At 37.6% G+C, this 27,868-nt stretch overlaps 1 protein-coding gene across 6 annotated transcripts in view; it reads left to right on the top strand.

Moving 5' to 3' along the window:
- Positions 1–27,608, top strand: part of Ptchd1 (patched domain containing 1) — a 54,435-nt gene extending 26,827 nt beyond the window's left edge. For 5 of the 6 annotated variants that reach the window (XM_006528793.4, XM_011247812.3, XM_030251297.1 and 2 more), the window contains 2 exons: positions 10,313–10,973; positions 22,149–27,529. In XM_006528793.4, the coding sequence (XP_006528856.1) occupies positions 10,313–10,973; positions 22,149–23,803 (2,316 nt within the window). In that variant the 3' untranslated portion in view covers positions 23,804–27,529. Of the gene's footprint in view, positions 1–10,312; positions 10,974–22,148 lie in introns of all 6 variants that reach the window. The other variant, NM_001093750.1, reaches the window with a different exon arrangement.
- Positions 27,609–27,868: the final 260 nt, after the last annotated feature.

Genomic DNA, 27,868 nt, shown 5'->3' with positions numbered 1-27,868 from the left:
CTGAGATTTCTATGGAATATCTAGGGTTTACAGGGCTTCAGGATTCAAAGCCGGACAGAATGTGACTGCTTCTCTTAGGCTGTTTTGTCATGTTTCACCCTTTGATTTTGCTATGCCAGTGTCCTCTATTCTATGCTGAAGTATAATTCAGTCTAATGCAGAAACTAAATTAACCAATATCCAAATGTCCAAAACTGAGACAGAGATAGTGTACTTTGCCAAAGAAACTCCTATTAGGGGCCAATCTTCTGAGCCCAAGATTTAAATCTGGGCTGGTCTACTTGTTAAATCTGTGATCTGGAGCAAGCTGTTTAAATTCCTTGAAACATAGTTTCCTTGCCTGTAAAAGGAGATAATAGCCTCTACTTCAGTATGGTAAGTAACTAAGGTAATGCATGTAACATTCTTTATACTATCACAATAAAACCTTGCTATCTTTTGCATTATTTCCTTTACATCTACTATTTTCTCCTGACTGATCTATATTTCTTTAGTTTATATGCCCAGTTATCTCAGTAGACAGGTATTGTAAAGAGCATAGGGTCATTTTTAGGCTGTAGGCCTGTCCTGCAATTAACAAGTGCCAACTTTCTTTTTTCTTTAATGCTTTATGCATATATTTCATACACATACATCTATGCACTCTGTACATACTCACTGTCCCCAGAGGCCAGAAGAGGACATCAGATTCCCTGGGACCAGTGTTCCAAGCTTCAATAAGGATCTGAAACTGGAACCTGAGTCTTCTAGGAGAGTAGCCAGTGTTCTTAACTGCTGAGTCACCTCACCAGTACCAAGTGTCAGCTGTCAAACACATACTATCTTAAAATCCTTATACTGACACATGTCAATAAATCTGCTTGGCCCCTGTACTGGCTAGTTTTGTGTCAACTAGACACAGGCTGGAGTTATCACAGAGAAAGGAGCTTCAGTTGGAGAAATGTCTCCATATGATCCAGCTGTAAGGCATTTTCTCAAATAGCGATCAAGGGGGGAGGTCCTGTTTTGGGTGGTGCCATCTTTGGGCTGGTAGTCTTGGTTCTATAAAAGACCCAGCTGAACAATCCAGGGGAAGCAAGCCAGTTAGGAACATTCCTCCATGGCCTCTGCATCAGCTCCTGCTCCCTCCCCTGCTTGAGTTCTAGTCTTAACTTCCTGTGGTGCTGAACAGCAGTATGGAAGTGTAAGCTGAATAAACCCTTTCCTCCCCAACTTGCTTCTTGGTCATGATGTTTTTGTAGGAATAGAAACCCTGACTAAGACACCCCCTAATCTACTGACAGAAATTTAATCTCATTGGGTACTCTTTTCAGGAGCAACTGAAGATTTCCCCTTCATTTAAAGGGAAAATGGTAGCAGCAAGGTAAAATAGAAGGTACAGATTCATTTTGTTTTTGCTCTCAGACATTTTTAGAATTGCATTCTTGTTTCAGAAACTGTTGAAAATGACATTTGATTTTTAGCGTATTCTCTAACAATCCTAATGAGGTAGATTTCATCACCATTATCATGCCCATTTTACAGATGAAGAACTGAGGCACATATGCACCAATGATAATACTGAGATTTGAACCCAGATAGCATGTCTCCACCAAGACACTATGCCACCAATATCAACACATCTCAGAAGAGCCAAGGCCTTTGCAGGCTGAGTCACAGAAATAACTTTAGCATTTGTCATTTGTTGCCAGGTCAAAAAATGAAAGCAACAGCTAAGACACTCTTTTAAGTTTTAAGAGTATTAACTTTATGTGAGCATAAAGAGGAAAATGATTTCTTAAAGAAATGTATTATCTGGTATGGCTCTCCATTATGCTTCACATCAGTGATTCATCATAAGTTTCATCATTCATTCATTCATTCATTCATTCATAAGTTCCATCATCCAGGAGAGGTGTTCGCAAGTCATCAGATAGTAGAACATGCTGTTTGTTGTCAGTGTGAATTAAGTCATTAGCCTTACGTTTCATTGTTCTCATCCTTATTGCCCATTCAAGAATAAATGTAACATGACAAAGAACTCATCTGATGTAGGCATTTTTTTCATAAACTATAAATTTAGGTTGTTAATTGCAATTTTAAATATTTTATGGTTGTGGATTATATGGTGGTTTGATCTTTTCCTACAAGCTAAAACTATCAAAATTGTGAATTTTGCTGCAATGAAGAGGCTCATGCTCAGAACGTATTCACCTTTGCTTTTGTTTGTGGAGGAAAACAAACAACTACATGGATGGGTGTATAAAATCATTCCTAATATAGCTGCCTTTTCCCTAAAATCCCTAGTACCACTATACTGCCTCCTGCAAACAAATTATCATAAGCTTGATAGAGAGGAAAAGACAGGAGAGGGGAATAACAACTACTCATTGAAGTTCAAGCCCAGTCCCACATTGTAATTCTTTCCCTAGCGCCATCTAGCATTGTCTTCTAAATGTCTTACATGCATAGTGCTCTGACCTCCAAACAAGCTTCACAGGGAATCCAAACAAAGACAATGACATTGGGCATCTAATTTAATTCAGCTTCATTATTTGAAACAAAGAGATAATCCTTTCCTTAAAGGATAATTGTGATAACATAAAAGGTGCTTGGCCTGGAATACAGTACTAACAACCTTGTAAGAAATTGTACTTTCTGGGCTTGAGAGATGGTTAAGAGCAGAGACAGTTCTTCCAAAGGTTGTATTTTTTGAGCAAATCTTGCCTACTCAATGTGCTATAGACCAATGAAAGGCATGGTTTTTGTTTGTTTGTTTGTTTGTTTGTTTGTGGGAGGTTGTTTTGTTTTGAGACATGTTAGTTCTATATATCTCTGAGTGTATTAGAATTTACTATGTAGAGGAGAATAGCCTCATAGTAATTCACAGAGATCTATCTGACTCTGCCTCCTGATCATACATCAGGACATCTAGCAATAGATTTTGTTTGAAAAGATATGATGACCTTTATTCTTAGTACTTAAGAGGAAGGATCAGGCAGATCTCTGTGAGTTCCAAGCCAGTTAAAGAAATACAATGAGAACCTGTCTCAAAAATAGGCAGATGACTGCTGAGAAATAACAACTGAGCTTAACCTCTGGCCTCCACACAAGTACACACATACACACACACACACAGACACACACACACACACACACACACACACACGCGTGCACGCGTGCACATTCATTCAGTCCCCAGATTCCTCCATGTACTTTTTTTCACATCTATGCGGTACATGCTGCAGGCACCATTATGAGAAAAGACAATGTAGTAGTAAACCAAAAATACAGGTACTGAAGCATGGCAGAACTTGTATTCCCTTGGGGATAGCAGAATTTGAAACAAAGATACAGTGTGATATTATAATTGGTGCTGGAATGAAGTTAAAATAAGATATTGGTGGTGATGTTTGGTTTTTTTTTTTTTGGTGGGGGGAGGGGGTAAACAGAATGTGTTATCAGGGCATATGATTAAAGGTAAGCGAAGGAAATGAGCCCACAGGTCTAGTGGGTCCCAGAAGTTCATTCCAGTGAGAGCCAAGAATTAAGCAGTAGGAATACAGCAAAATACTAATGTAGAAAAGTCAGCAAGGACAAAGCCCCATGGAGTTCTTCCTAGTCAGAACTTGAGGTTTTATTTTGAACATAATAGGAAACCCCTAAGGAAGGTGGCATTTTTAAATAGGTTCAATTTTCTTCATTTTAAATTACCAGAAAAATCAGAAACCGAAGCCATCTGACCCCTAATGTACTATACTTCCTACTCAGGTCTTCATTCTCTAGACCTGAATGCCCTTGGCTTCTTGATTTTACGTCTCTTGCATGATTGGCTATGATCTTCTTCCTAAATCAAAAAACAAGTGTCGCCAGTTCTGTGCATTTGACTCCGTTGCCATTTGGCCAACCAGGTTCGGCATTCTCCTATTTCTATGTGCATTGCTCCTGTTCAAGCTATTAAACAAGATTCATTACCCATGAACTTGCTCAGCAAGCATTTAAGCTTGGCCATGAAAGCAAAGTGAGGACATAAGGGAAAAAGAAATAGTAGCTTTGATTAGAAAGTTTAACTTCACATATTTCTAGGAATCTCCAGATATCAGGATATTTTAATTAACTAAGTGAAAATTTCTCCAAGGTTATGGAAATAATTGCATTATATTATCTTTCTTATCCAGATCAATGTGAAATCAGGCAAAAGCTGCAACAGTATCCTGCAATTGTTTTTCCCCTTCACCAAGACCATTTTTATTTGGTTTGCTTCTCAAATATCAGCTTCAGTAATTTTACATTGAAAGCAGATCTGTTTTCCCAGCCAAGTTATAGAAGACAAATTTAGCTTATTTGGGAAATTACAAAATAGGGTGGTTCAGGCTGATTTTCAATGCCAACACCCAAGATCTGGGAATTTACCCCTGTGAAATAAGGATCAAAACAGGCATGATGGACTCTTTCAGACCTATATAGCCATTGCAGTATTGATAGAGACAACAAACAGTTGATAACAGACATGCATGATTACAGGCATGCATGTGTAAAGGGAAATGTGTGACTAGATAGTCACTTGTTTGGCTTCATCCACAGCTTAAATTTGGTGTCCTTTGAAAAATGTAATGTTTCAAAGGCAGAATGATTATTTCTGTTCACTTATTAAGGGATGACTAACTTGCTTTTGGCTGCTCTACAAATGAATCACGGTAACAGTCCCCAACTTTGGACTTCTGGTGTTCTGATGTAATGCATGGCTATTAAAAGAAGAGGAAAGAGAGTGGGTGAGAGTGAGATCATGCAAAGACAGAACGTAACACAAAGTGAGCTAGTGTAATTTATGAACTGCAGAGACAAGATCTATCCACTTCAAGGTGTTTTTATTTGACTTGGGTAAGGGTATCTTACCAGTTGCTACCTGTCCACCTATAGCAGTAGAATATATAACCTAATTAAGACCTAAAGCTTGGAGGGATTCAGTGTAGAAAATATGGGGTGGGGATTTGGTAATGTATATTGTTTAATAGCTGTAACAGGAACAATACTCATAGAAACAGGTTACATGAAATTTAGAGGCATTCAATGAATAAGCCATGTAGGGGGGCAAAGAACAGCCTGTCCCTTGAAAGTATTTCTAAGTGAATTTGAATTAGTGTGATGTGGAAGGTAATATTTGAGGGCAAGCAAAACAAACCAACAATCCCTCCTCTTTTTTTAAAGTGTCTTCAGCTTTTTCTTCAGTAGCAGCAGAAAATAGGGTGGGGACAAGGAAAAGAAGGCAGCAGAGAAATGGGATGCTGTGTAAAGTCCCGGGCGGGGAAGGTCGTGACTTGAATTGCATCCTGCCAGAAACCAGAGAATACACATCTCCTCCAAATATTTCCTCATAGTTGAAATGCTGTGTGATTATTTGAAGGTAATCCCAAAGCATGTTAAAGGCCCTGTGTGGTCAAGGTCAACATCCTGTCCTCTCCCTTCACTCCCTTTATAGCACACCCCCAAAAAACTAGAGATGAAATATATTGCATCAGATTATTATCTTGTATTGCACAGATATTTTTCCTATGGTAACCAGCAGTCAGGAGCAGATAGTTCCCTCCTTCTACATCCCTTCTCTACCCTCCTCTACAAGGTGTCCCTGCTGTCTTCTGAGGAAAATGCAAGTGTGCCAAGGAAAAGCGGAAAGGAAATGAGACACTGGCCTGTGGCGACCGGCAGTCCATCCTGGCTTTGTCCCAGGCTCTGGCAGAAGGGGATTAGAAAGGCCAGTGCTTCCTCAGAATGAAAAATCACTCAGAGAAGAGAATCTTTTAAGTATATCCATTTCCTTTGCCCTGTTTTCTTTCTGCATTTCATCTAGTTTCAGATCTGTCATTACCTTAAAAGGAACGTCAGACTGTTGGAAATAGTGCCGCAAGTAGCTCTAATAAATTGTCATTTATCATGTTAACTTTCTTTCACCTAGTATCTGATTATACAGTTAACAGATACCATTTATCTTAGAATAATATGACATTACAAATACAATGGTGGATTCTTAAGAATCCACACCAGATCCTCTGCATATATGTTATGGCTATTGGCTTGGTGTTTTATGAGACTCCTAACAGTGGGAACAGGTGTATCTCTGCTCTTTTGCATGCTCTTGAGACTCTTTTCCTCCTATAGGGTTGCCTTGTATTTGTCCAGGTAGGAGGGCTTTTGCCTTGTCTTATTGGGTTTTGTTTCGTTGTGTTTGGTTATTGTCTCCTGGAGGCAGGCTCTTTTCTGAGGAGGAAACAGAGAGGGAGTGGTTCTGGGGAGAGGGGACAAGGGTGTAAGCTGGGAGGAGTGGAGAGAGGAAAACTATGGTCAGAATGTATTGTATGACAGAAGAATCTATGTTCAACAACAACAACAACAATAATAATAACAATAAAAGAATCAGCTAAGTCAATACCCATTTTATTACTGAGACTATTCTATCTGAAACCTTGGACATAAAGAAGTAGAATGACATCCTTAAGATCTCCAGGATGTAAAAGAAATGCTAAGTAACCCTGCAAACCTTTATCTGGCAACTTCAGACACTGTAGGAAGAATAGAAAAAGTATGAAGTCAGAGCCCACCCCTTTATTATTTGTTCATATTGTCATGTGATTTGATGTCTAAAGATGAGGTTTAACTCCTGCTAAGATTTATAGAGGCTTAGGCTTTACTAGTACAAAGCACTTGGTATTGTTTATTGTTAAAATCTCATTGTTTTGTACACTGTATTCCCTGTTATTTTACATGCATGAATGCATGCATACTAAATTCATAATAATTACCGTATTACTGATAACACAGTATATTTGATGTGTACTATTTATGAGTACTTATTGAGTGTGTGTTGGCTTAATGGCATCTATACATAGTCATATAATAGTCGTACAAACACAGAATTTCCACTGACCAATGTGACAGAATCAAACTATGTTAAGGGTCAAGTCTATTAATTTGTCTTGTTTTCTCTCCCCTTCTCTGGAAGCATCTAAACTAATTTATTGCTACACTCTTGTGGGTTGCTGCTGTTTATATTATAGAAGAGCTGAGGCATAGCTTCCATTCTTTGCCTTTTTCTTTGTCTTTTCCTTTTTCACAAAATCTTGCAAATATATATTTTACCACAACCTAGAATGCCAGGGTTCTACTTCCCTCATTTTGGGGCTCCTTCAGGAAAGTAAATCAGAACATCCTAAGGCCACATATATAGATAGATAGATAGATAGATATCTAAGTATTATGTGCAGATATCTGACCATAACTCTGTGAGTGTCCAAGAGTGAATTGTGTTTATATTTCATATGTACTTATTAGAAACAACCATGAAACCTGAGATGTTTTAAAAGACACAAAGAGGAGCTTCAACTTTCAGTTTCCATTCTGTCTTCTCACCTCTTATTCCACAGTACAATTCCACAGGCGCTTCCTACCAGGTGAGTGGCCTGGCACCACTCAGCTGCTTTGTCATTCATTCTCTGTCACCCTACTACTCAGAAACAAGAGTGATACATGCACTACCCACCACCCCATCAGAAATGCAAGGCAACTACATCTCACAACATCTCTACTGCTGACTTAAGAAATCCTCCATCTCTAACTTCAGCAAGGTTCCTTCTCATTTTCTAAGACTCTCAGCAATTGTTTAATAGGACAATGGTTAATATACTGCCTGACTCCTTCCATGTGTAATCCCAGAGGTATTAGCAGATCAAAGTTGGCAGATCACTAAATAGTTTATACCTCCTCAACAAGCAGGGCCTGGTTACTGTAGAGAAAGGATGGAAAAAACATCCCCTACTGTAATTGGGTTCAACCCATCTTTAAACCATCTTTAGCCCATCTTTAACACCATCTTTTTTAGCAGTCTTTTTCTCTTTACATATTTACTAGTCATTCTAAGAGAGGTTTTTTACACTGCTTATGGGAACAAACAATGCACTAAATATTACATATATACATGCTTTCAATATTACTCCTCTAGTCTATTCTGAATCTTTCCCTTAAAGTCTTTACCTCTTGCCAAATTTCTCTCATCTTTACATTTTTCTTCATTTTTTCTTCTCCAAAATAACCTTTTAAATTTGGAAACTTCTGGTGACTAGGAATGATCCTAATCAAGACTTGCTAGCCTCTACTAAGACAAGAGTGGACAGAAAGATTCTTGCAGAGTTTAAAACCACTGAAAGACTTTTTTCTGGCAATTAATTCCAAAATGCTAAGACAAAAATTTAGTATATGGTTCAAACTGTAAAAATGGCCTCTTAGGTATATCTGAAAGATTGTATATGTATGTGAAAGAAATGAAAATAGTTTAGCTAGACATAATACAGTAACATTTTCTGAATCTAAGGGCTGGTGTTCATGAAGAGATGTATGGCAAGGGTACACTGGGATTTAGGATAAACAATCTGTGGGCTAAGTAAAGTACTTTAACAGCTGGTGCTTCTCAGACATTTTCAGAAAAGCCTACTATCCCACTCAGTCAGACACACGCATGAACAGCAAAACATCTTTAACCAACAACCCATTTAGAACAGATTGAGAGAAGATATAGCAGGACAATGCAGACACTCGTGGGAGAGTTCATTCTTTGTTAGGCAAAGCCATAGATACATTTGTTTATTTAACACCCAAACACATGTCTCCTACTAGCCTCATTTTGCAGTTCAGCCACAGTTACAGAGGTAAGACAAATTTATCATAATAATAACTGACTAAAAGAGTTGAAGCAGTTAGCTAGAGGCCCATGTATCTATAGTTAAAACAGTAAGATGATGTAATTCTAAGATACCAATTAACCCTATCTACAAGCCTCTCATGTGCTTTGATATTCTCACTATAAATGGAATTGTTGGAAGGAGGTAAAAGCATGATATCCTGGAACATAGTACTAGTTCATTTAATCCCTTTACAAATATACTGCCTGTTCTCTCACTTCAGATATTGGATTTTATAAACACTTACATGTGAATTTTAGCAGCTGGATAATAAAAACACAAATTCAGAAATCAGTTTGCAGGAAACCTCACTGACGTTCTGGCACCTAGAAAGATATATGATAAGAGCTTAAATACACAGGCCCCATTCAGATTGCTAGGTATAACCTAATTCTTCCTCTTATGATGCATGTGATCTTGGAAAAATTATTTAAGTTCTCTGTGTCTCAGTTGCCTCCCCTGTAAGTTAAGGCTAGTGTGCATATGTACTTTGGAATCTGTTTTAAGTTCTAGATCAGCTAATCTGTGCCAATGCCTAGGTCTGTACTTGGCATGGAAGAGTAGGTGTTATTTTCTCATGCGCTTTGATGGAAAGTGTAAAGTGTGTTGACACAACTACAATCCGACACTAGTCAAGGTGTGTAGAATAATTCTTGACATACTAGGGTTAGAAACCAGTGTCTTGCACATAGTGGGCAAGTACTCTATCACTGAGCACACTCCAGTCCTTAAAGTGTATAGAAATGGCATTGTGCCCCCTTAGTGCAATTTCAATTTTTATCAACTAGAGTCTTATCATTTAGTGACCTTCCCATCTAAAACACCATGACTGAAGCAACTTGGGGAGCCAACGGTTTATTTAGCTTATGCTTCAACATCACTGTTCGTCAGGAAGAAGTCAGGGTAGTACCTCAAGTAGGGCTGGAATCATGAGGTGGGAGCTGATGCAAAGGCTTTGGAGAGACACTGCTTACTGGCTTGCTCCTTGTGGCTTGCTCCTCATGGCCTGCTCAGACTGCTTTCTTATAGAACCCTAGACCACTAGCCCAGGGATGGTACCACCTACAATATGCTGGATAATTAATCACTAATTAAGAAAATGCCCTCTAGGCCTGCCTACAATCCCATCTTATTGAGGCATTCTCTCAATTGAGGCCTTCTCCTCTCTGGCAACCCTCATTTGTGTCAAGTTGACATAAAATTTTCCAGCACAGCTATCAGGGTAAACTCTTTGGCTTTTATAGTAGAGAGTAATTATATAAGATTATTAAGCTGTTAGCACCATCAGAATCCCCCAGAAAGTCTATATAGGTTGTACTACAGCGAACCTGATTTCTCAGTTCTGGAATGGGGCCTAAGAATTTGCATTTCTCACAAGCTGTTGGTTTGATGCTGCTAGCCTGGATGCCACATACTATGAAACTACTGATCCAATGTATGTCTTACAGCCCTACTACACATTTGTGAACTATGGGCAAAACATTTTAAACTCTCTGCCTTTCCCTTTCCCGAAAAAATTTTTTTTTTCATTTCAAGAGCTAATATTACTTATTAATATCTATTTGTCCATTGAAAAATCTAACTGTTGTTTTTCTCCCCCATAGTTGCATACTGCAGTGACCAAGATCCAGGTTCCAAGGCCTGGCTTTAACTATACATTTGCTCACATATGTGTCCTGAATAATGATAAGACTTGCATTGTGGATGACATAGTACACGTCCTGGAAGAGCTAAAGAATGCTCGGGCCACCAATCGGACCAATTTTGCTATCACATATCCGATCACTCACTTAAAAGATGGAAGGGCTGTGTATAATGGGCACCAACTCGGAGGTGTCACTGTGCACAGCAAGGATCGGGTGAAATCTGCAGAGGCCATTCAGCTTACCTACTATCTGCAATCAATCAACAGTCTCAATGACATGGTAGCTGAGAGGTGGGAGTCCAGCTTCTGTGACACTGTCAAACTATTCCAGAAATCCAACAGCAAAGTCAAAATATACCCGTACACATCCTCATCACTGAGGGAAGATTTCCAGAAGACCAGCCGTGTATCAGAACGTTACCTGGTCACCAGCCTGATCCTGGTAGTCACCATGGCTATTCTGTGCTGCTCTATGCAGGACTGTGTCCGCAGCAAACCCTGGTTAGGCCTACTTGGGTTGGTGACCATAAGCCTAGCCACTCTCACTGCAGCCGGAATCATCAATCTCACTGGTGGAAAATACAACTCCACCTTCCTGGGAGTCCCTTTCGTCATGCTAGGTAAGTACTGCCGTTCGTTTTCCTTGGTTTTCTTATTTGTTTGCTTGTTTAACTTGTGTTGATAATAGTAACTAGCTTTCTCAAAAAGCCATTTGACAATTTTGTTTCACTATAGTGTGAAGGGGGTTGAACCAGTTATATCAAGTACTGGTTATTACCAAGGGTCAACCCAACCTGGTACATATGTCAGAAAGTCAAAGGCTTTGGCTCCAGCTGTGTTTCTACATTTAGGAGCTCTGTAGTATTTGGCAGATATCAATCTTGTCTGTCCCCCAGTGTCTTAGGGTGTATTTTTCTCAAAAGTAGACCTGAGTAGGGAATGGATAGACAAGGAGTTTATTTAGGAGAACTCTAGTAGCACCAGTATGGGGTCGAAGAGGTGAGGTGGGAAGGCAAGCAGCCCAAAGTGTGTTAGGGTACTGCTTTGCATACTGGTAGTGGGTACTCCAATTCCCCTTGAGACTTTTAGAAGACTGGGTAGATCACTCAGAAAGGTACTCTGTGAAGGCTGAGGAAGTTGGGTGGTTTACTCCAAAGTCCTGTGTGAGATTCACTGAGGGCTGCTCCCCTGCATAGCTAACTCCTCAGCACTTTCCTTCTGTAGCTGTAGAAACTCCTCCAGATGACTTTCTGGTGAGAAGCCATGGGAAGTTTTAGAATTGCAAATAGGAGGGCAAGTGGGTTAGGCTACCTTGTTTGCTTTCTCTATTAATGACTAGAGTAGATGTGAGCATCACACCAAAGGATGTGATAAGTAAACAGAAACTTGGAAAGTATCCTGTGAAATATCAGTAGAAAGGTATCTTTTATGTTAATCTCGGTGGCCAAGTGATTCTTCCCAAGTTTTTAATTAGGGAAGAGCAGCAGTGATTCCTCAAAAGATAAAAAAAAAAAAAAATGTCAGAATATTCATAGCATTAGCTGTTCTCCCTGCCTGACATTGAAGATGACATGTGAAGTACACTAGGTGGTAAAGGTTCCTGTGAGTCAAAGATTCAATGAAGTTAGGTTAGCTTTCTATCTCCCCACCCCCACTTTCTGTCACAACTTCTCATCAATTTCTCTAGCAAAATTAAACTGTCACTTGGAATCAGATACCAATGTTACAAAACAGTTATGGGATTGTTCTTGTTGTTGACTGGGACATCATCATGATTTATTTTATTAGTATGATTTGTGCCATGTTTAGATTATCAGTTTTAAAAAAAAAACCACAGAATTTTCTTAAAATATCTCAAACGAATTGCACAGTTTAATGATAAGCAGGGTTGGTGGAGCTACATTCTGCCCTCAATGCTTTGTGACCTGTGGGAATTGAGACCCAGTCCAATACACATATACCTGGTGCTTTTATAGAAAGCAGGGCACTGTGGAGAGACTAAGCAGTCTGGGAATGTGCTGGATCAATTTAGTTGTCAGTGTTGAAAACAATAGAGAAGGAAGCTGCTGTACTACCTTCTGCATTCAGTCTGATAAGAAGGCAACACAATCTCTCCCTTTAAAACTGACTCCAGAACTCTGTAGGTCAATTGTGGAATCCAAGGCAGTTCCTCAAAGAATGGGGAAGTCTGAGTATTAGTAACTTCCTCAGAGAGTTGAGTCAAAGTTTAAATTAAGATGTGTTGCTCAGGATTAGTCACATGCTTGACTGCTTGGATTTTTTTTTAACTTTTCATTTTAAAAATAGTGTTTCTGTGGTTGCTTTTGCAAGCAGAAGATAAACAAGAATAAGAAATTGGTTGAGAACTGAATCGAGATAGATTCTTAAGGTGAGGAAATAGCGATGTGCGAGCTAGGAAAAAGGACTGCAAGTTTGGCTTTCTGCCACTCCAACTCATTACCAATGATCACAGAGCATTACAATATTTAAAGCTTCTCAAAATTAATGATAAATAAGGAACAGAAAATTACAGTATTTAAAGCTGATTAGAATTAATCTTCAAGGAACAATATTCAAACCTGATTTTACTATGTACAATGAACTAAAAATATTCACAACTTCTTGAAACTGACTGTACATACCTTGTACCTTTAAAGATACTTTAAATGTGCATTCAAAGTAAATATAATGAATATATATTTTGAAACACCAAAATAAAATGTCAGACAGTATTGGAACAGGAGGGATGTGAATGATGTTAGGGTAGGACAGTGCCATTAGATAGCAGTGTTTTAAAAGTGAGTCCAGAAATTAAGTAGCTCCACAACTCCCCAGAGACCAAGCATCACTGAACTTTAACTCAGGATTTAATTTAGAAAACAGAACAATAACCACAAAAGTAAACAAACATGTATTTGCAGTGAAAAAGAGCAAGCACACCAAGTATCCAGTACTCCCAGAATTGTTTGAGATTTATGAGGAATGTTACGTGCATTGGTTTGATCAAGGCTTTTCCTGCTGACAGTCAACATGCAATCTTTCCATACATCGTCAGCCTGTATGATGCTCACATTACTTGATCACAGCATGAACGGGAAGCTAAATATTTTAGTGGCTAAGGCTCATTTGCAATAAAGATTTTGCATGATGTAATTGGTGTTTAACATGCTCATAAAGCTAACAATGCCTGGATTTAGGATGCTTGTCCTTCTGGAATTCTCAGATAATCCTTAGAGTAGGACTGTGAAATGAAATATAAGCAAGAGCAGATTTATGAATGTATTCAAAGCCATTGTTTAGTTCTGTTTATTGGTGACTCGTCCTAAAATAGCGGTAAATATTTCAAAAGACCAAGAAGAAATGTGGTGCTAGGAGTTTATGCTACATATCAATTAGGTGTCTGATAATGTGTTGTCAATAATATCAAATGCTTATTTAAACTTAACCTAATCATGTTATTTTAAAAACTTCATGATTTAGTTTGTCATATAAAACTATGTCAAATCAAGACATAGATAGACAGATAGATAGATAGATAGATAGATAGATAGATAGATAGATAGATAGATAGATAGAGATATATGAAATTTATTTAGAATCATTTTGGTGTTTTCAAATATATATTCATTATATTTACTTAGAATGCACATTTAAAGTATCTTTAAAAGTACAAGGTAGGTTTGGTGGAACTATTAAAGATTCTACTTAATTTTATTTTGTACAATCAATTTCAAGATGTTGTGAATATTTTCAGTTCATTGTACTTAGTAAAATCAGGTTTGAATACTTATAAATTTTTTATAAAAATATTTATAAAATATTTAATGCAGAAATCTCCTTGGTTATTAATAATAACCATAATGTGACAAATATTATAAATTTCAAATTCAACATTCTTAGTACAACCCCAGTCACATAATACCAGATCCAGCAAAATGCCAAAATGAGAATTGATTGCAATGAAAAATTTTAAGACTACATGTGGTAAGCAATAAGGTTAACCTGACAAAATTCCACAAGAAAAAAGTATTTGAATAAACCCTGAGAAGTCATAATGGGACTTGATTTTGTGTTTCTAGCTAAGATGATACATGGTATCTCTGGCAAAAAGAATATATCCTACACAGATGAATCAGCTTGGCAATGATGTAAGCATAAATACCTCATGATTTTGAATGTTTTTCATCAGTGCCTGCATATTAGACACTTTCAATTCTGCCAAAACCTCTATCCAGATGAGTCAGGGTAGTTTATCTAGAGCTGAAATCCTCAAAGGTCTACAGTATTATAAATGTTTATTGTCATTTTTAGTTGCCAGAATTTAGAGAAGAATTTACTTGGCTATATTAATGTCAGATAGTGAGGTATTAATATTTATAAGCATCTTTTAAATCTATTATAACATGTCATCTAAAGAATGAGGTTTTGTATCATTGTTGTCTAGTTGAGTATGATTTAAGAAATTAGCATCTGTTTTGTATGTGGAAATTCTCCTTACAGCTGTATTATTTATTTATAAAGCTCTGTTTATCAAACATAAGTCAAGAAAGCAAGAGTATGTCGGAGAATATAGAAAGAACAGAAGGAATGCTTTATTCCTTATGCATGTGGGAAGCTTGTTTCTCATATACATTTCATACACATAAAAGGGATAATTGAAGTGATTATGAAAGAGAGTTTGGATATCAGTTTCTGCGTGGCATTTTAACTTACAAGGGTCACTTTGCCTTTGTTGATGTTCCATAGCACTGGGGATGAAATGAGATGAAAAATACTCTTCAATTTTGAAGAGATCAAATGTCAAGTCCACGGTGCCCTCTTCTGAACTATCTAACCAGTGGAGCACACAGCTGTTATATGACTCACCTAATCAGACCTTGTAGTTTCATAGTCCTTGTGAAAGAAATCTTACTGTTTACTTAAACTTTACTACATTATTAACTGAGATCAAACTGTAGATAGCTTTCTAGAATCTTCTTTGCATTGATCAATATAGCAGCACTACCATTTCTCTGCATCACTGCTAAATAAATTCCTCATCAGCCTCCTGCTTTCCCTATATGTGTATGAAGGTGTAATTTGTGGTCATAATATATTGTAGACAGCATTAGCTATAACAGATATCATTTATAGTTTAGAATTACTTCATGTTATATATATTAGAACTAACATTAATATAGCTTAACAGTGCATATTTTGAATGTTAAACAAAGATATAGCTCTATGTATTATTTAAAACTTATATATATGAGTATATAGAATATGCCTGAATATGATGTACCATAAATATATGTATAACATATACATGATATATAGCTTCATGTTGTCTCCTGAGAGACTCTGCCAGAGCCTGACAAATACAGATACAGATGCTTGAAGCCAAGCATGGGACTGAGAATGGAGACCTCAGTAGAGGAGTTAGGGGAGTAACTGAAGGAGCTGAAGGGGTTTGCAACCCCATAGGAAAACCAACAGTACCAACCAACCAGACCCCCAGAGCTCCCAAGGACTAAACAACCCACCAAAGAGTACACACAGAGGGCCTCATGGCTCCAGCTGCATATGTAGCAGAAAAATTGCCTTATCTGGAATCAGTGGGAGGGGAGGGGAGGTTGTTGGTCCTGTGAAGGCTTGATGCCCCAACTTAAGGGAATGCTAGGGTCATGAGGGTGAATAGGGGGGGCACCCTCATAGAAGCAGGGGGGCATGGGGTAGGGGGGTTGTGTAGGGGAAACCAGAAAGGGGGATAACATTTAAAATGTAAATAAATAAAATAACCAATAGAAACAAATAAATAAGTAAGTAAATAAATAAAATCAAAAAAAGAAAAGATATTACACAATGACATAGCATATACTATGGAATATATATATATATGTATATATATATGCACACACATATATACTAGTTTTGCATATATAAACATTCTAATATACTTACATATAAAACATAAATATCTTTAAATAAAACTCTATTAGCAAAATAATTTACTGAACTTTCAAATGCAATTGTCTAGCAAAGGAAAACTATTTCTCAGTTTCAAACCCTATGTTGTTATTGGAATATGTATATTATTTAATATATGAAAAGCCTCTAGTAGAAAGAAAAAGATGCATATATCCTTCCCAGATATAAGCATCTGTCTTTACTTAAGTAGAGTACACTTTTACTCTTAACTGTGAGACACAACAGGCAAGGATAAACCAAACATTTCATATTTCTAAGTAAATGTTTATAACTGACAAAGTTTAAATGTAACCCCATTAATGAACTCTTTTCTAAATAATAGACGTTACTTAATCCAGAAATATCTATTCTTGAAATTTCTTTCTTGGTACAAGAAACATCATAAATTTATGCAGATGCTATCGAAGAAAAGTATTTTATAAACATGGGCAATATCATGAAACTTGCCTAAGAGTAAAGTATATTTTAAGTAGTTTGTAATCTATGGCATTTTTAGATGAATATGCTTGTTTGTTTCCATATATGGAATTTGTTACAGGTGCATTATAGGTGACTTCACTTTCTCTTGACATTACACATTTTCATACTGAAACTTAAAGATGATCTACCAGTAAGCCCTCTTATTGTAACTTTTCTCAACAATTCCTCGTGGATCCAAAGCTGAGGACATCCCTGCTAGTAGGAAAGGCATTAAAACCTGAAAAAGCCTAAGGAGCATCCAAAGGCAGCAGTTTCCATGCTGTGTCTGTGAGCTTTGGGGAAGATAAGGAAATATAGGACCAAGAAAAACCTAAACACAAAATTGCAGAAGTACAGAGTAGATCGATTCCTATGATTAGTCATTAACACAGCAAGCAAGCAAAATCAAATCTCCCAGAAGGTCTCATTAAAAAAAAAAAAAAAACATTAAATAACTTTAAAACATGAGTCACTTTATGAGCAGATTTCTAGAAGCATTTCTACTGGTTAGAGTTAACTCTCAACTATTTGCTAGTGAATTCCTGCCCTGATAGATTATAAACAACCCTGAAGGCTTTGGCTATACCCCAGAAAGGAGCTTGGGTAAAAGTGAGATTTAATCTGTTGAGTGTGCCTGAAAGTCATCCTAAGTGACTGTAGGATTAGGCAGCTGAGTTTCTTCTAGCATTAGTGTTATTTATCATCTGTGCTGCTTTTTCTCTTCATTAGTTCTAAACACTGGATGGTCACTACATACACAGATACCAAAAAATAATGTTTGGAAAAGAAGAAGAATTATTAGTTTACATCCTTTCCGTATTTTATTTTACTAGAGGACAGATAGTCCCATCATCCATTGCTAATGAAATTAATAAAGGCAGCTTCCCTTTCCGATTCCCACACCTGGCACAACTTGTGTGTGTGAATGCTCAAGAGTTTTACTTTCCTTAACCTAGGGCTTAACTAAAATCCTGTGTCCTGTGCCACCTCAAAGTAATTGCTTATAAATACTTACAACTTGGAAGTGCGTGTGTGTGTGTGTGTGTGTGTGTGTGTGTGTGTGTGTGTGACTACTCATGGGCTCCTAGTCATGTAACAGTAGACGCGCAGTAGAACAAACAGAAATGTACCTTGAATGTGCTTTCAAGAGAAAATGCTTCAAAAGCTAGAAGAGGTTGGACCATTTAATGGTTCCTCTTGGCAAGTCGTTTGATTTCTGCTTTGACTATATGAAATGGGTCCCTGACATCCTCACTATGATAAAGTAAAAGTCTGAGATTATGACCTGTCACTTTGATTATAAGTCATGACTCCCATTCCCTCTGCAAACCCCCTGGTCACCAAACTTATGATGTACTACAAGTGCCATGTTTAGATAGCATTTTAATGGTTATCCAAGTGAACTTTGCTGCCAGAGTTGTTTCTATAGAACTCTTACTTCAGAGGCTTAATATCACATGTATTTGTCACACACACACACACCATCCAGGTGACTATTAGGCATACTCACAAATTAAATCTCACATCCACCAGAGCTCTTTTCTGGGATATAGCAAAAGCCTTCAGGGTTGTTTATAACCTACCAAGGCAGCTATAGAAAGCATGTTGAAGTCTGAAAATGACTTGTGTCAGTCAGTTCTCTCTACCTAAGTCTTAGAGACTGAAATTGGGTCATCATGCTTGCTGGTAGGCACCCTCTCCAACTAACTATCTTTCGAGCTCCAAATAATTATTTAAACTAAACACAAAGCAAACAACAATATTTTGAAAATACCTCTTTTTTAATGAAGAAAATAATATTCAAACCTCAGGAAAACAATATCTTTAGTCTACAGGCAGTACATTAGACTACTCCCTCTTAAGATTTGGCCTCCAAGTCCTGCCTGTTGTACTCCAGTCCCTAAGATAAGAGAGCTAAAGAAGTGACACCCACCCTGCCTCCCCCCCCACACACTTTTCCCCCACCCCAACCCGCGCGTGAGGTGGGACTGGGAATCTAACTTTCCAAGATTCTAGCGTAGCAGGAAAAGATAAAGCCAGGGCTGGCTGGCATGGAAACAAAAAGATGTTACTGAGTGCCGAAATGATCCTAATTACTCTTCAGGCAGCCCCATTTTCTGTCCCAGTTTCCCCCCAATAAGGGAAGCTGCTTTCATACACCATTGTCCCAAAGCAGTTTGCAATTAAAACTATACCTTTATAGGCCAAAACTGAAGAAAATTCGACAGCAATTCTAGACAGAGAACGAATTTGGGGGTGGGGCGTTTATGGGCTCTTAAAGTGTATTTCTTCTTGAGTTCAAGCCAGGAAACAGGGTTTCCACAATTTATCTTTCCTTTAAGATAATAGGAGGCAAGCTCTTAAGCATAAACATGCAGCTGTAACCTGAGACTAGTGCCAGGCAGGTACTCCAGGCTGCTAACAAATCCCTAAGAGGCACCAATAACTCTCTTGGCACTCATTTCTCCCTTGACTGACTAAGGTGTAGAAGGGAAGGAAAGAGAAGCCAGGGGAGGGAGGGAAAAGGAGGGGATGTTTCCAAGAGCCCCTGAAAACAAAATTCAATTTCTCTTTGGAAATGCCCTTTGAACCAAAAACATGCAAAAAGACTCAGAACTCAATAAAAAAGATCAAACTATATACAATGGGCTTTTAAATGACAGCAACAGAACTGGAGACAAGCTAACAATATATTTTCATCTTTCCCTGAGTGTGATTATTTTCATACTGAAACCTTATTACCCTTTTGCTCTGTTAATTCGAGTGTTTTTCTCTTTCATCTACTAAGATTATGGAGTCCTATTATATTGTGCAGAAAGTATCGGTGTCAAATAATACCACTATAAAATATCACAAATTATATTTCTAATTTATATTTAATTCTATATTCAATTTTACATTTAATTTTAGCTAAAATCCTACCTTAGGATTAACTAATTCTGCTGTATGATCTTACCATGCTTAAATACTCAATATTAATGTCTTGTTTTAAAGTATTTTTTTCCAACAAGTAATTACTCTCAAAACTATTTGGACTTTTCAGCAACCTCTTCAATTGCATTTACTTCCAAAGTTTTTTTGTTCTTCATGTTCCCAGATTAAATGGTCAGTATTATTTCCCAAGGGCACTGATGTTTTAGCAGTATTAGTCTTCTTACTCATTGACAAAGATTGGTTTACTTTTAATCAAAGGTTGGTCTGTCCATCCAGAGAAAATTGGAAACAGATTTAATAACTAGTTTTTCCTCTTGAGGCTGAGCACTGTTAACTGCCTAAAACATAATTAACTGCAGAATACCAGTCAACAAATACACTTTTTACTTCATACTAGGGAATTTAGGTGCTCCAGTTTAATAGAGGCCATGGTACTAGTAATGAAATCTACAATCTTGCCCTGACCTCTAAAAGTAGCTGTAAAATGATGTCTAATAAATTAAGATGAATGACAAATCCCTCAGGAAACAGGCTTGTATTATTACTTTTTAATGGGTAGTCAGGTGTGAGCTCAGGACAAGAAGGATACAAATACCAGCCTGGGTGCAAGGTCAGACATATGCCCAGTTATTTTGCATAGAAGATAATGGTGACTCATTCCACTCACATTATATGTGGCTGGATATTTTGAATTGCTTTTTTTTTTTCCAAAACAAGACTATCATACCAGAGTACAGTATTATCCTCAATAATGGGACTGGATTTGCAAAGGTGTAGAAGCAGACAATTAGATCTTCTAATCGCAATGCCAACTCAAGACAGGTTATCAAAGCCACAATGGATCACTTTGATGGTGTTTTCAATGGTAGAGTAGCTTAGGGATGTGCGGCAAGGAAGTGTCTCATTCCAACAGAAGGCATGCTCAAATTTCCAAGAAGTGGAATGCAGTTACAACTTGGGCAGCCACTGCACTATGTTACCCCAATGTTGTTGGAATACTAAACAGGGTGCCAAGAGCCCTAAGCAGTTAAGAAAAGTTCCTAATTTGGTCTTCTCCCACAGTAGCCACTGACAAATAGTATCAAGAAGTTGGCAGAGTCACTGTATACTTGATAAGTTGTCTGTAAAGAACTAGGACTGGTGAAATAAATTTCTAAAGACAAATGCAAGCCATAAACCTTGAATCTGATTGTCATTTTCAGCAATAGCAATGAGGGTTCACATTAATCTTGTCTGTCGGTTCTATATTCTTCTTGTTTTATTCTACACTCAAACTTGTTCCTACTTACGTTGATTTCCTGTTTGTCAGATTTATTGTTTCAAGTCCTTATGTTTAGTGACGAAAAGAGAGGCTTTGATTTCATTTTCTATTAATACTCAAACTAAATATACTCTCTTTATCACTGAAGCCCTCTACTTGACCAATTTTGTTATTGTTGTTATTGTTGTATATAGGATTTATTTATTTACTTTACATCCTGATGGCAGCCCCTCCCTCCTCTCCTCCAAATCCCACCTCACATATCCTTCTCCCCATCCTCTCTCCCCTTCTCCTACACATGGGCACCAATATGCCCTGGCACACATCAAGTCAAAGCAAGACTAAGAGCATCCTCTCTCACTAAGACCAGACACGGCAGCCCCTGGGAAGGGTGCTGACACTCGATTTTTGACAATGAAGCCAAAATCATACAATGGAAAAAAATAAAGCATCTTCAACAAATGCTGCAGGTCTACTTGATCAATATTAACAGAAGGCATCAATATTGATTGAGAATACTCTGCCCACTGCTTTCCTCTGTGCCAACACCTCCCATCAGACCTGTGGGAATATAAACCAAAATGATCAGTATCTTCAATATTCGCTAGAGCCAAATTGTACCAACAACCCTAAGCTATTGATGTTTATAACTTTTAAAGGGCATAGGCCCAGATCTACTCAGATTTCTGCTCTCAAAAGTTCACTCAGCTTTCTCAAGCTAGTAGGGACTGTGAAGATTCATGCTCCTCTATCTATCCTCAAATAGACTATCCATGAACACTTATGATTGTCCAAAACACAGCTTTACTTTCCAACAGCGAACAAACAAACAAAAAAAAAAAACAAAAACAAAAACAAAACCCTGTCATTTCTCAACTTGCTACCACAGAAGTTGGCTATATTTACTAAGATCCATACCCCAATACAGGGGAATGCCAGGGCCAGGAAGCAGGAGTGGGTGGGTTGGGGAGCAGGGCGGGTGGGTGGTATAAGGGACTTTCGGAATAGCATTTGAATTGTAAATGAAGAAAATATCTAATAAAAAATTGTTTAAATAAAAAAAAGATCCATTTGGTCCCCATGATCAAATTGATACCCCTCATTATAAAGATTAGGTCCTTAAAACTTTTGCTCTTGTCTTTTTTTTTTTTTTTTTTCTTTCCTGCCTTTCCAGGTCATGGATTATACGGGACTTTTGAAATGTTATCCTCGTGGAGGAAAACTAGAGAGGACCAACATGTTAAAGAGCGAACTGCAGAAGTCTATGCAGACTCCATGCTCTCCTTCTCTCTCACCACTGCCATGTACTTGGTCACCTTCGGCATCGGGGCCAGCCCTTTCACAAACATTGAGGCAGCCAGGATTTTCTGCTGCAACTCCTGTATTGCAATCCTCTTCAACTACCTCTATGTACTCTCATTTTATGGTTCCAGCCTTGTGTTCACTGGCTACATAGAAAACAATTACCAGCATAGTATATTCTGTAGAAAAGTTCCGAAGCCTGATGTATTACAGGAGAAGCCAGCATGGTATAGGTTTCTTCTGACGGCTAGATTCAGTGAGGAAACAGCTGAAGGTGAGGAAGCAAACACTTATGAGAGTCACTTATTGGTATGTTTCCTCAAACGCTATTACTGTGACTGGATAACCAACACCTATGTCAAGCCTTTTGTAGTCCTCTTTTACCTTATTTATATTTCCTTTGCCTTAATGGGCTATCTGCAGGTCAGTGAAGGGTCAGACCTTAGTAACATCGTAGCAACTGCAACACAAACCATTGAGTACACTACTGCCCACCAAAAGTACTTTAACAACTACAGTCCTGTTATTGGGTTTTACATATATGAGTCCATAGAATATTGGAACTCTAGTGTCCAAGAAGATGTTCTAGAGTACACTAAGGGTTTTGTGCGGATATCCTGGTTTGAAAGCTATTTAAATTATCTTCGGAAACTCAATGTGTCCACTGACTTGCCTAAGAAAAATTTCACAGACATGTTGAGGAATTCCTTCCTGAAAACTCCTCAATTTTCACATTTTCAAGAGGACATCATCTTCTCTAAAAAGTACAATGATGAGGTTGATGTAGTGGCCTCTAGAATGTTTTTGGTGGCCAAGACTATGGAAACAAACAGAGAAGAACTTTATGATCTCTTGGAGACTCTGAGGAGGCTTTCAGTCACCTCCAAGGTGAAGTTCATTGTCTTTAATCCGTCTTTTGTGTACATGGATCGATATGCCTCCTCTCTGGGAGCCCCCCTGCACAATTCCTGCATCAGTGCTTTGTTCCTGCTCTTCTTCTCGGCATTCCTGGTAGCAGATTCGCTGATCAACGTCTGGATCACTCTCACGGTTGTGTCTGTGGAGTTTGGAGTGATAGGCTTCATGACATTATGGAAAGTCGAACTGGATTGCATTTCTGTGCTATGCTTAATTTATGGAATTAACTACACAATTGACAACTGTGCTCCACTGTTATCCACATTTGTTCTAGGCAAGGATTTTACAAGAACTAAATGGGTTAAAAATGCCCTGGAAGTGCATGGGGTAGCTATTTTACAGAGTTACCTCTGTTATATTGTTGGTCTATTTCCTCTTGCAGCTGTGCCTTCAAATCTGACCTGTACACTGTTCAGGTGCTTGTTTTTAATAGCATTTGTCACCTTCTTTCACTGCTTTGCCATTTTACCTGTGATACTTACTTTCCTGCCACCCTCTAAGAAAAAAAGGAAAGAGAAGAAAAATCCTGAAAACCGGGAGGAAATTGAGTGTGTAGAAATGGTAGATATTGATAGTACTCGAGTGGTTGACCAAATAACCACAGTGTGATAGTGTCTGCTTCATATATTTTCACCCTAGGTCTTACCAAGAACAAAAAGCTTATGTTGCTGAAACAATTAAAGTCAAAGTTGTTCTGTTAAAAAAAAAAAAAAGATAAGAAACAGACATGGGAAAAAGGCAAAAGGTGAGGATAATGGGTGTAGCATCTTTAAATTTTTTAAAGCAAAAGGGTTTCTATGATAATTTATGATAATTTACTTACACACACACACAAACAAACATGACACGTAGTATTTTAAGAAAGATCAAACAAAGGAATGCTTATTAATAAGCATGATCCTATTTTACCTACACTGCACAAGTTACTGGTATTGTAATAAGATACAACTGATTGCAAAGTCAGCTGTTATGACAAATATAGGTTTAAGCATTGTTCAAACAAGGTTTTCTAAACTTCTATCAAGAAGTAACTCTACTTAGGTTCTGTCATTTGAGGTCTTCATTGTTTCATCTAGCACCTCAACACTCAAGGAGATTCTGTGAAAGTTCTGATCAGCAAGAGGAAGCCAGAACTTTTAAACCAGATGTGATAGACTGAATATCTCCACAAATTGAAATTGAGTATCACCCCCAAATTCTCTTAGGTGAGCCAAGTTTATTTTTTTCTTGAATGAACTTGTCATATTCCTCCACTGATGCACCTTTTAACACCTGTATGGTTTAGTTAATGCACCCAGAAATCCATGACAGCTCCAGCATTACAGAACTGGGGCAATTCAATTTCAGAATATCTTGTTACCTGTCATGAAAAGGGTCTACTTTATTAGTTACAGCCCTTGGCAGGAACCTCTGAGGGTGCAAAGCCACAGAGTCAAGCTGAAATATCTGGCATGTTGGAAGAAAAGCAGGTATCTATTTGAACATACAGAGTATTTCTATATTACCAAAAAAGAAAAGCCAGCTGGTACAGATGTTTGTGGTTTGGCCCTACATGCACTTTTGCATGGATGCCCAGAAACAACATCTGTCCCAAAATAACATCTGCCCACATATATGAGGAAAAGAAAATAAACACCAAAATGGTTATTGGCCAACAAGTGCCAGATTTTTTTTTTTTTTTTTTTTTTTTTTTTTTTTTTTTTTTTTTTTTGCTATGTGATAAGTTCTACTTGACTTAGTGGAGAAAAGGAAAACCTTTGATAAGACTAAGACTTGGCAATGAGAAACTTTATAAAAGTGCTTGGAGATAAAGGGCTCAAAGGAAAATAGGTGGGATTTCCTGGATAGGAATAATTACCAGTACAAATCAATCCATAACAGCAGCCAAACTTCCCTGCTAAACTGGCTGTACCGCCCCTCCCCTAAAATGCCTTTTTGCTATCTCTCTACTTCATTATAAGGCTCTCTGTACATTAACATGCCCAGATATTTATACAGTTGAACAGTTGTATCTACAAGGGCAATGATTCATCAATCTAAACAATGACAGTTTGATCTGAAGGGGGGGTATGTATGCTGCCCTCAGACCCCTGTATTTCTTTAAATCCATAAAAATTAAGCCAAATCCTGGGTTACATTTGAGGCAAACAGCTACAATGTCTTTCCTTTTTAAAGATGTAGCTTCTTTAGTCACCTATAGTGGTAAGCATTTCCAAAAGGCATATTACCTTTCAGGACTTTAGCAGACATATTATACTACTTCTTCATTCTCCATAACGGGTGAAACAGACCTTGAAGAATGAAACTGGCCCAGGTTACACTACTATAGGAGGTCCATCATTTCAACATGCTGAAGACACAGCAGGACAATTGTATATTTTCCTGTAGGTAGCTACTACCCCTTAAAATTCATACATAAGGTGGGAACATAAGGCTTCATTGGCTGTGGAACAAACATGTCTTTAATGTCTGGAATAAAAATACTTTGGATTAAGGTTGGCTATTATCCTTCTAAATAGTAAAAATGCCCAAATGATTGTGATGTAATCACAGCAAGTGATAATCTATGCTTTTGCTCTCATGTGCTTTTGTCCAAAAAGTTCTAACAAATATTCTAATTTCTCAGTCTCCCCTGCAGACACATTAAGCAGTCATAGTAATGTGTTTGTTCACTGAACAAGAAGAGGAGGAGTTTTAAATCTAAAGACAAGTATATTCTTCACAAAATGGCAAGTTTGCATACTAGATGCTCAATCAGTTCTCTCTCTTATGGTCCTGCAACCAGGAAATTATTTATCAAAAACAACTGAAGAAGGGATTGGTTTTATTCTTAAATTATATGCTGCTAAACTGTTTTCTGAACAGTGTGTTCTAAACCTGCCATTGATTTAGTGTCAGCCATGTGAAACATCTCAGCTTAGTGAATTCACAAAACTGACCCAACACATGCACCAATTAAATGGATTTTGTTGAGAATTTAATCATCAATTTGGTCAACCAGAGTGACTTACTGTGGAACTTTGTTTTATGACACGTAGTAGTTTTCCAACTTGATTGAGTCTCTGTGTATCTTGAGATGTTGTATTTTTAAATGGAGGGTATTTTCAAACTTGTCACATTCTCCAAACTTGTCAGCTTCTCTTTTCAGCACTTAAAATTAAGTTATGAAATTCTGACTGTAAAATGAATTTTTCTATTGGAGGACTGCATGCCAAAAGTTATTTATTGTTGAGCAATTATTATGTATTTGTTCATATTTATTATTGATTATTAATAGTGATCTGACAGCATCAGTCTAACTTCACCATGGAGATGACACTGTAGAAATAGCTCAAAATATTTTAAGTCTTCATAAAATTTCCCTTTTTAAATTGCTAAAAGGGAAGGAATGATCTCAGCAAATCAGTTTTTTCTTTTAATTAATTCCAACCAAGACATTAATGTTCACTTTACCAAAGAAACATTGGTTGGCTTTAAGTTAGTGTTTGGTGTCCATTTACCAAAGAAAATGTTCCATCATCAAAATATTTTTCCTGGTCAACTAAACTACTGTGATGCTTGGGCCTTCTGAACGAAGATAAGAAAAGCCAAGGTAAGAGGAATAATATTCTCTCCTTTGGTAGAATCCAGCAGAAGATGTAAATTCACAAGGGAATTGGTGTTTACAAAAAAGAAAACAATAATGGAAATTGGATGTTGTTATTCTGACATGCAGTAATGTTCCAACAAGGACCATGAGGGATACACAGGCTAAAAGTACATTTTGTTCCAGAGAAAATGTAAAACAAACCTTCATGAAAATCTCTGTCCATTGTTCCTGCTAATAATAACTCTTTGTGTGTGTGTTTGTGTGTTTGTTTTGGGCTAGTTTCATTTTTGCTTGTTTGATTAATGGGTTGGCTGGGTTTAATTTTTATTGGGGAAGGGGTTGTCTTCATTTTGCTTTTATTTAGTTTGTGGGTTTTGTTCATGTGGCTTCTGCTTCTGCTCTCACTCTCACCTCTATATTTTCAGTCAGAAGTGAAATAATTAGAGGTCTCCTCCATGGCCGCTGTTATTCATGCAATCTACTGCTCTAAAAAGACCCTTGAGAAACTGTTTATTTTAAATAACCACTCCCCAATTGTCTGTGGCATTCTAAGACTATGACACTACCTTCCTCCAACCCCAGCAACAGACCTTGGCTGTGTCCCTCATGAGAACAGGTCAAATGAAGAACCGCCATCGGGGTGTGGTATGGTATGAGGCAAAGCCTCTTGAACACAAATGGTACCCTCTTCATAATGGCTTTATTCCTTTGGATCCTATTAAAGATTCCCTGCAGCTTGTACCAGTGTTTGACCTCTGTGTATCTCTGTTTCTTCATCTGTACAGTGGGGATAAAAAAAAAAAAACAGTAAATATCTTTAAATTCAGCCAACTTTGAGTGCCTAATATTACCCATACATTGTTCTAAAGACTGGGAATACACACAAAAACAAATCAGAGAAAGCATGATCTTGCCTTGGAAACTTAAGTTTGAGTGATGCTGTTGGTTGGCTGGGAGAATTTAGATGGTATTTGGGAAACATTTGGGCCAAGAAAGAGAGATCTCAAGACATTATTATCTTTAATTTGCCAGCTTTACCCTATAGAATTAGGGCTCAGGATATAAACTTAAAAGTATATATAGTC

Source organism: Mus musculus, chromosome X (genome assembly GCF_000001635.26).
Source record: "Mus musculus strain C57BL/6J chromosome X, GRCm38.p6 C57BL/6J".
Lineage (NCBI taxonomy): Eukaryota > Metazoa > Chordata > Mammalia > Rodentia > Muridae > Mus > Mus musculus.
This window is presented reverse-complemented; position numbering and strand designations above follow the sequence as displayed.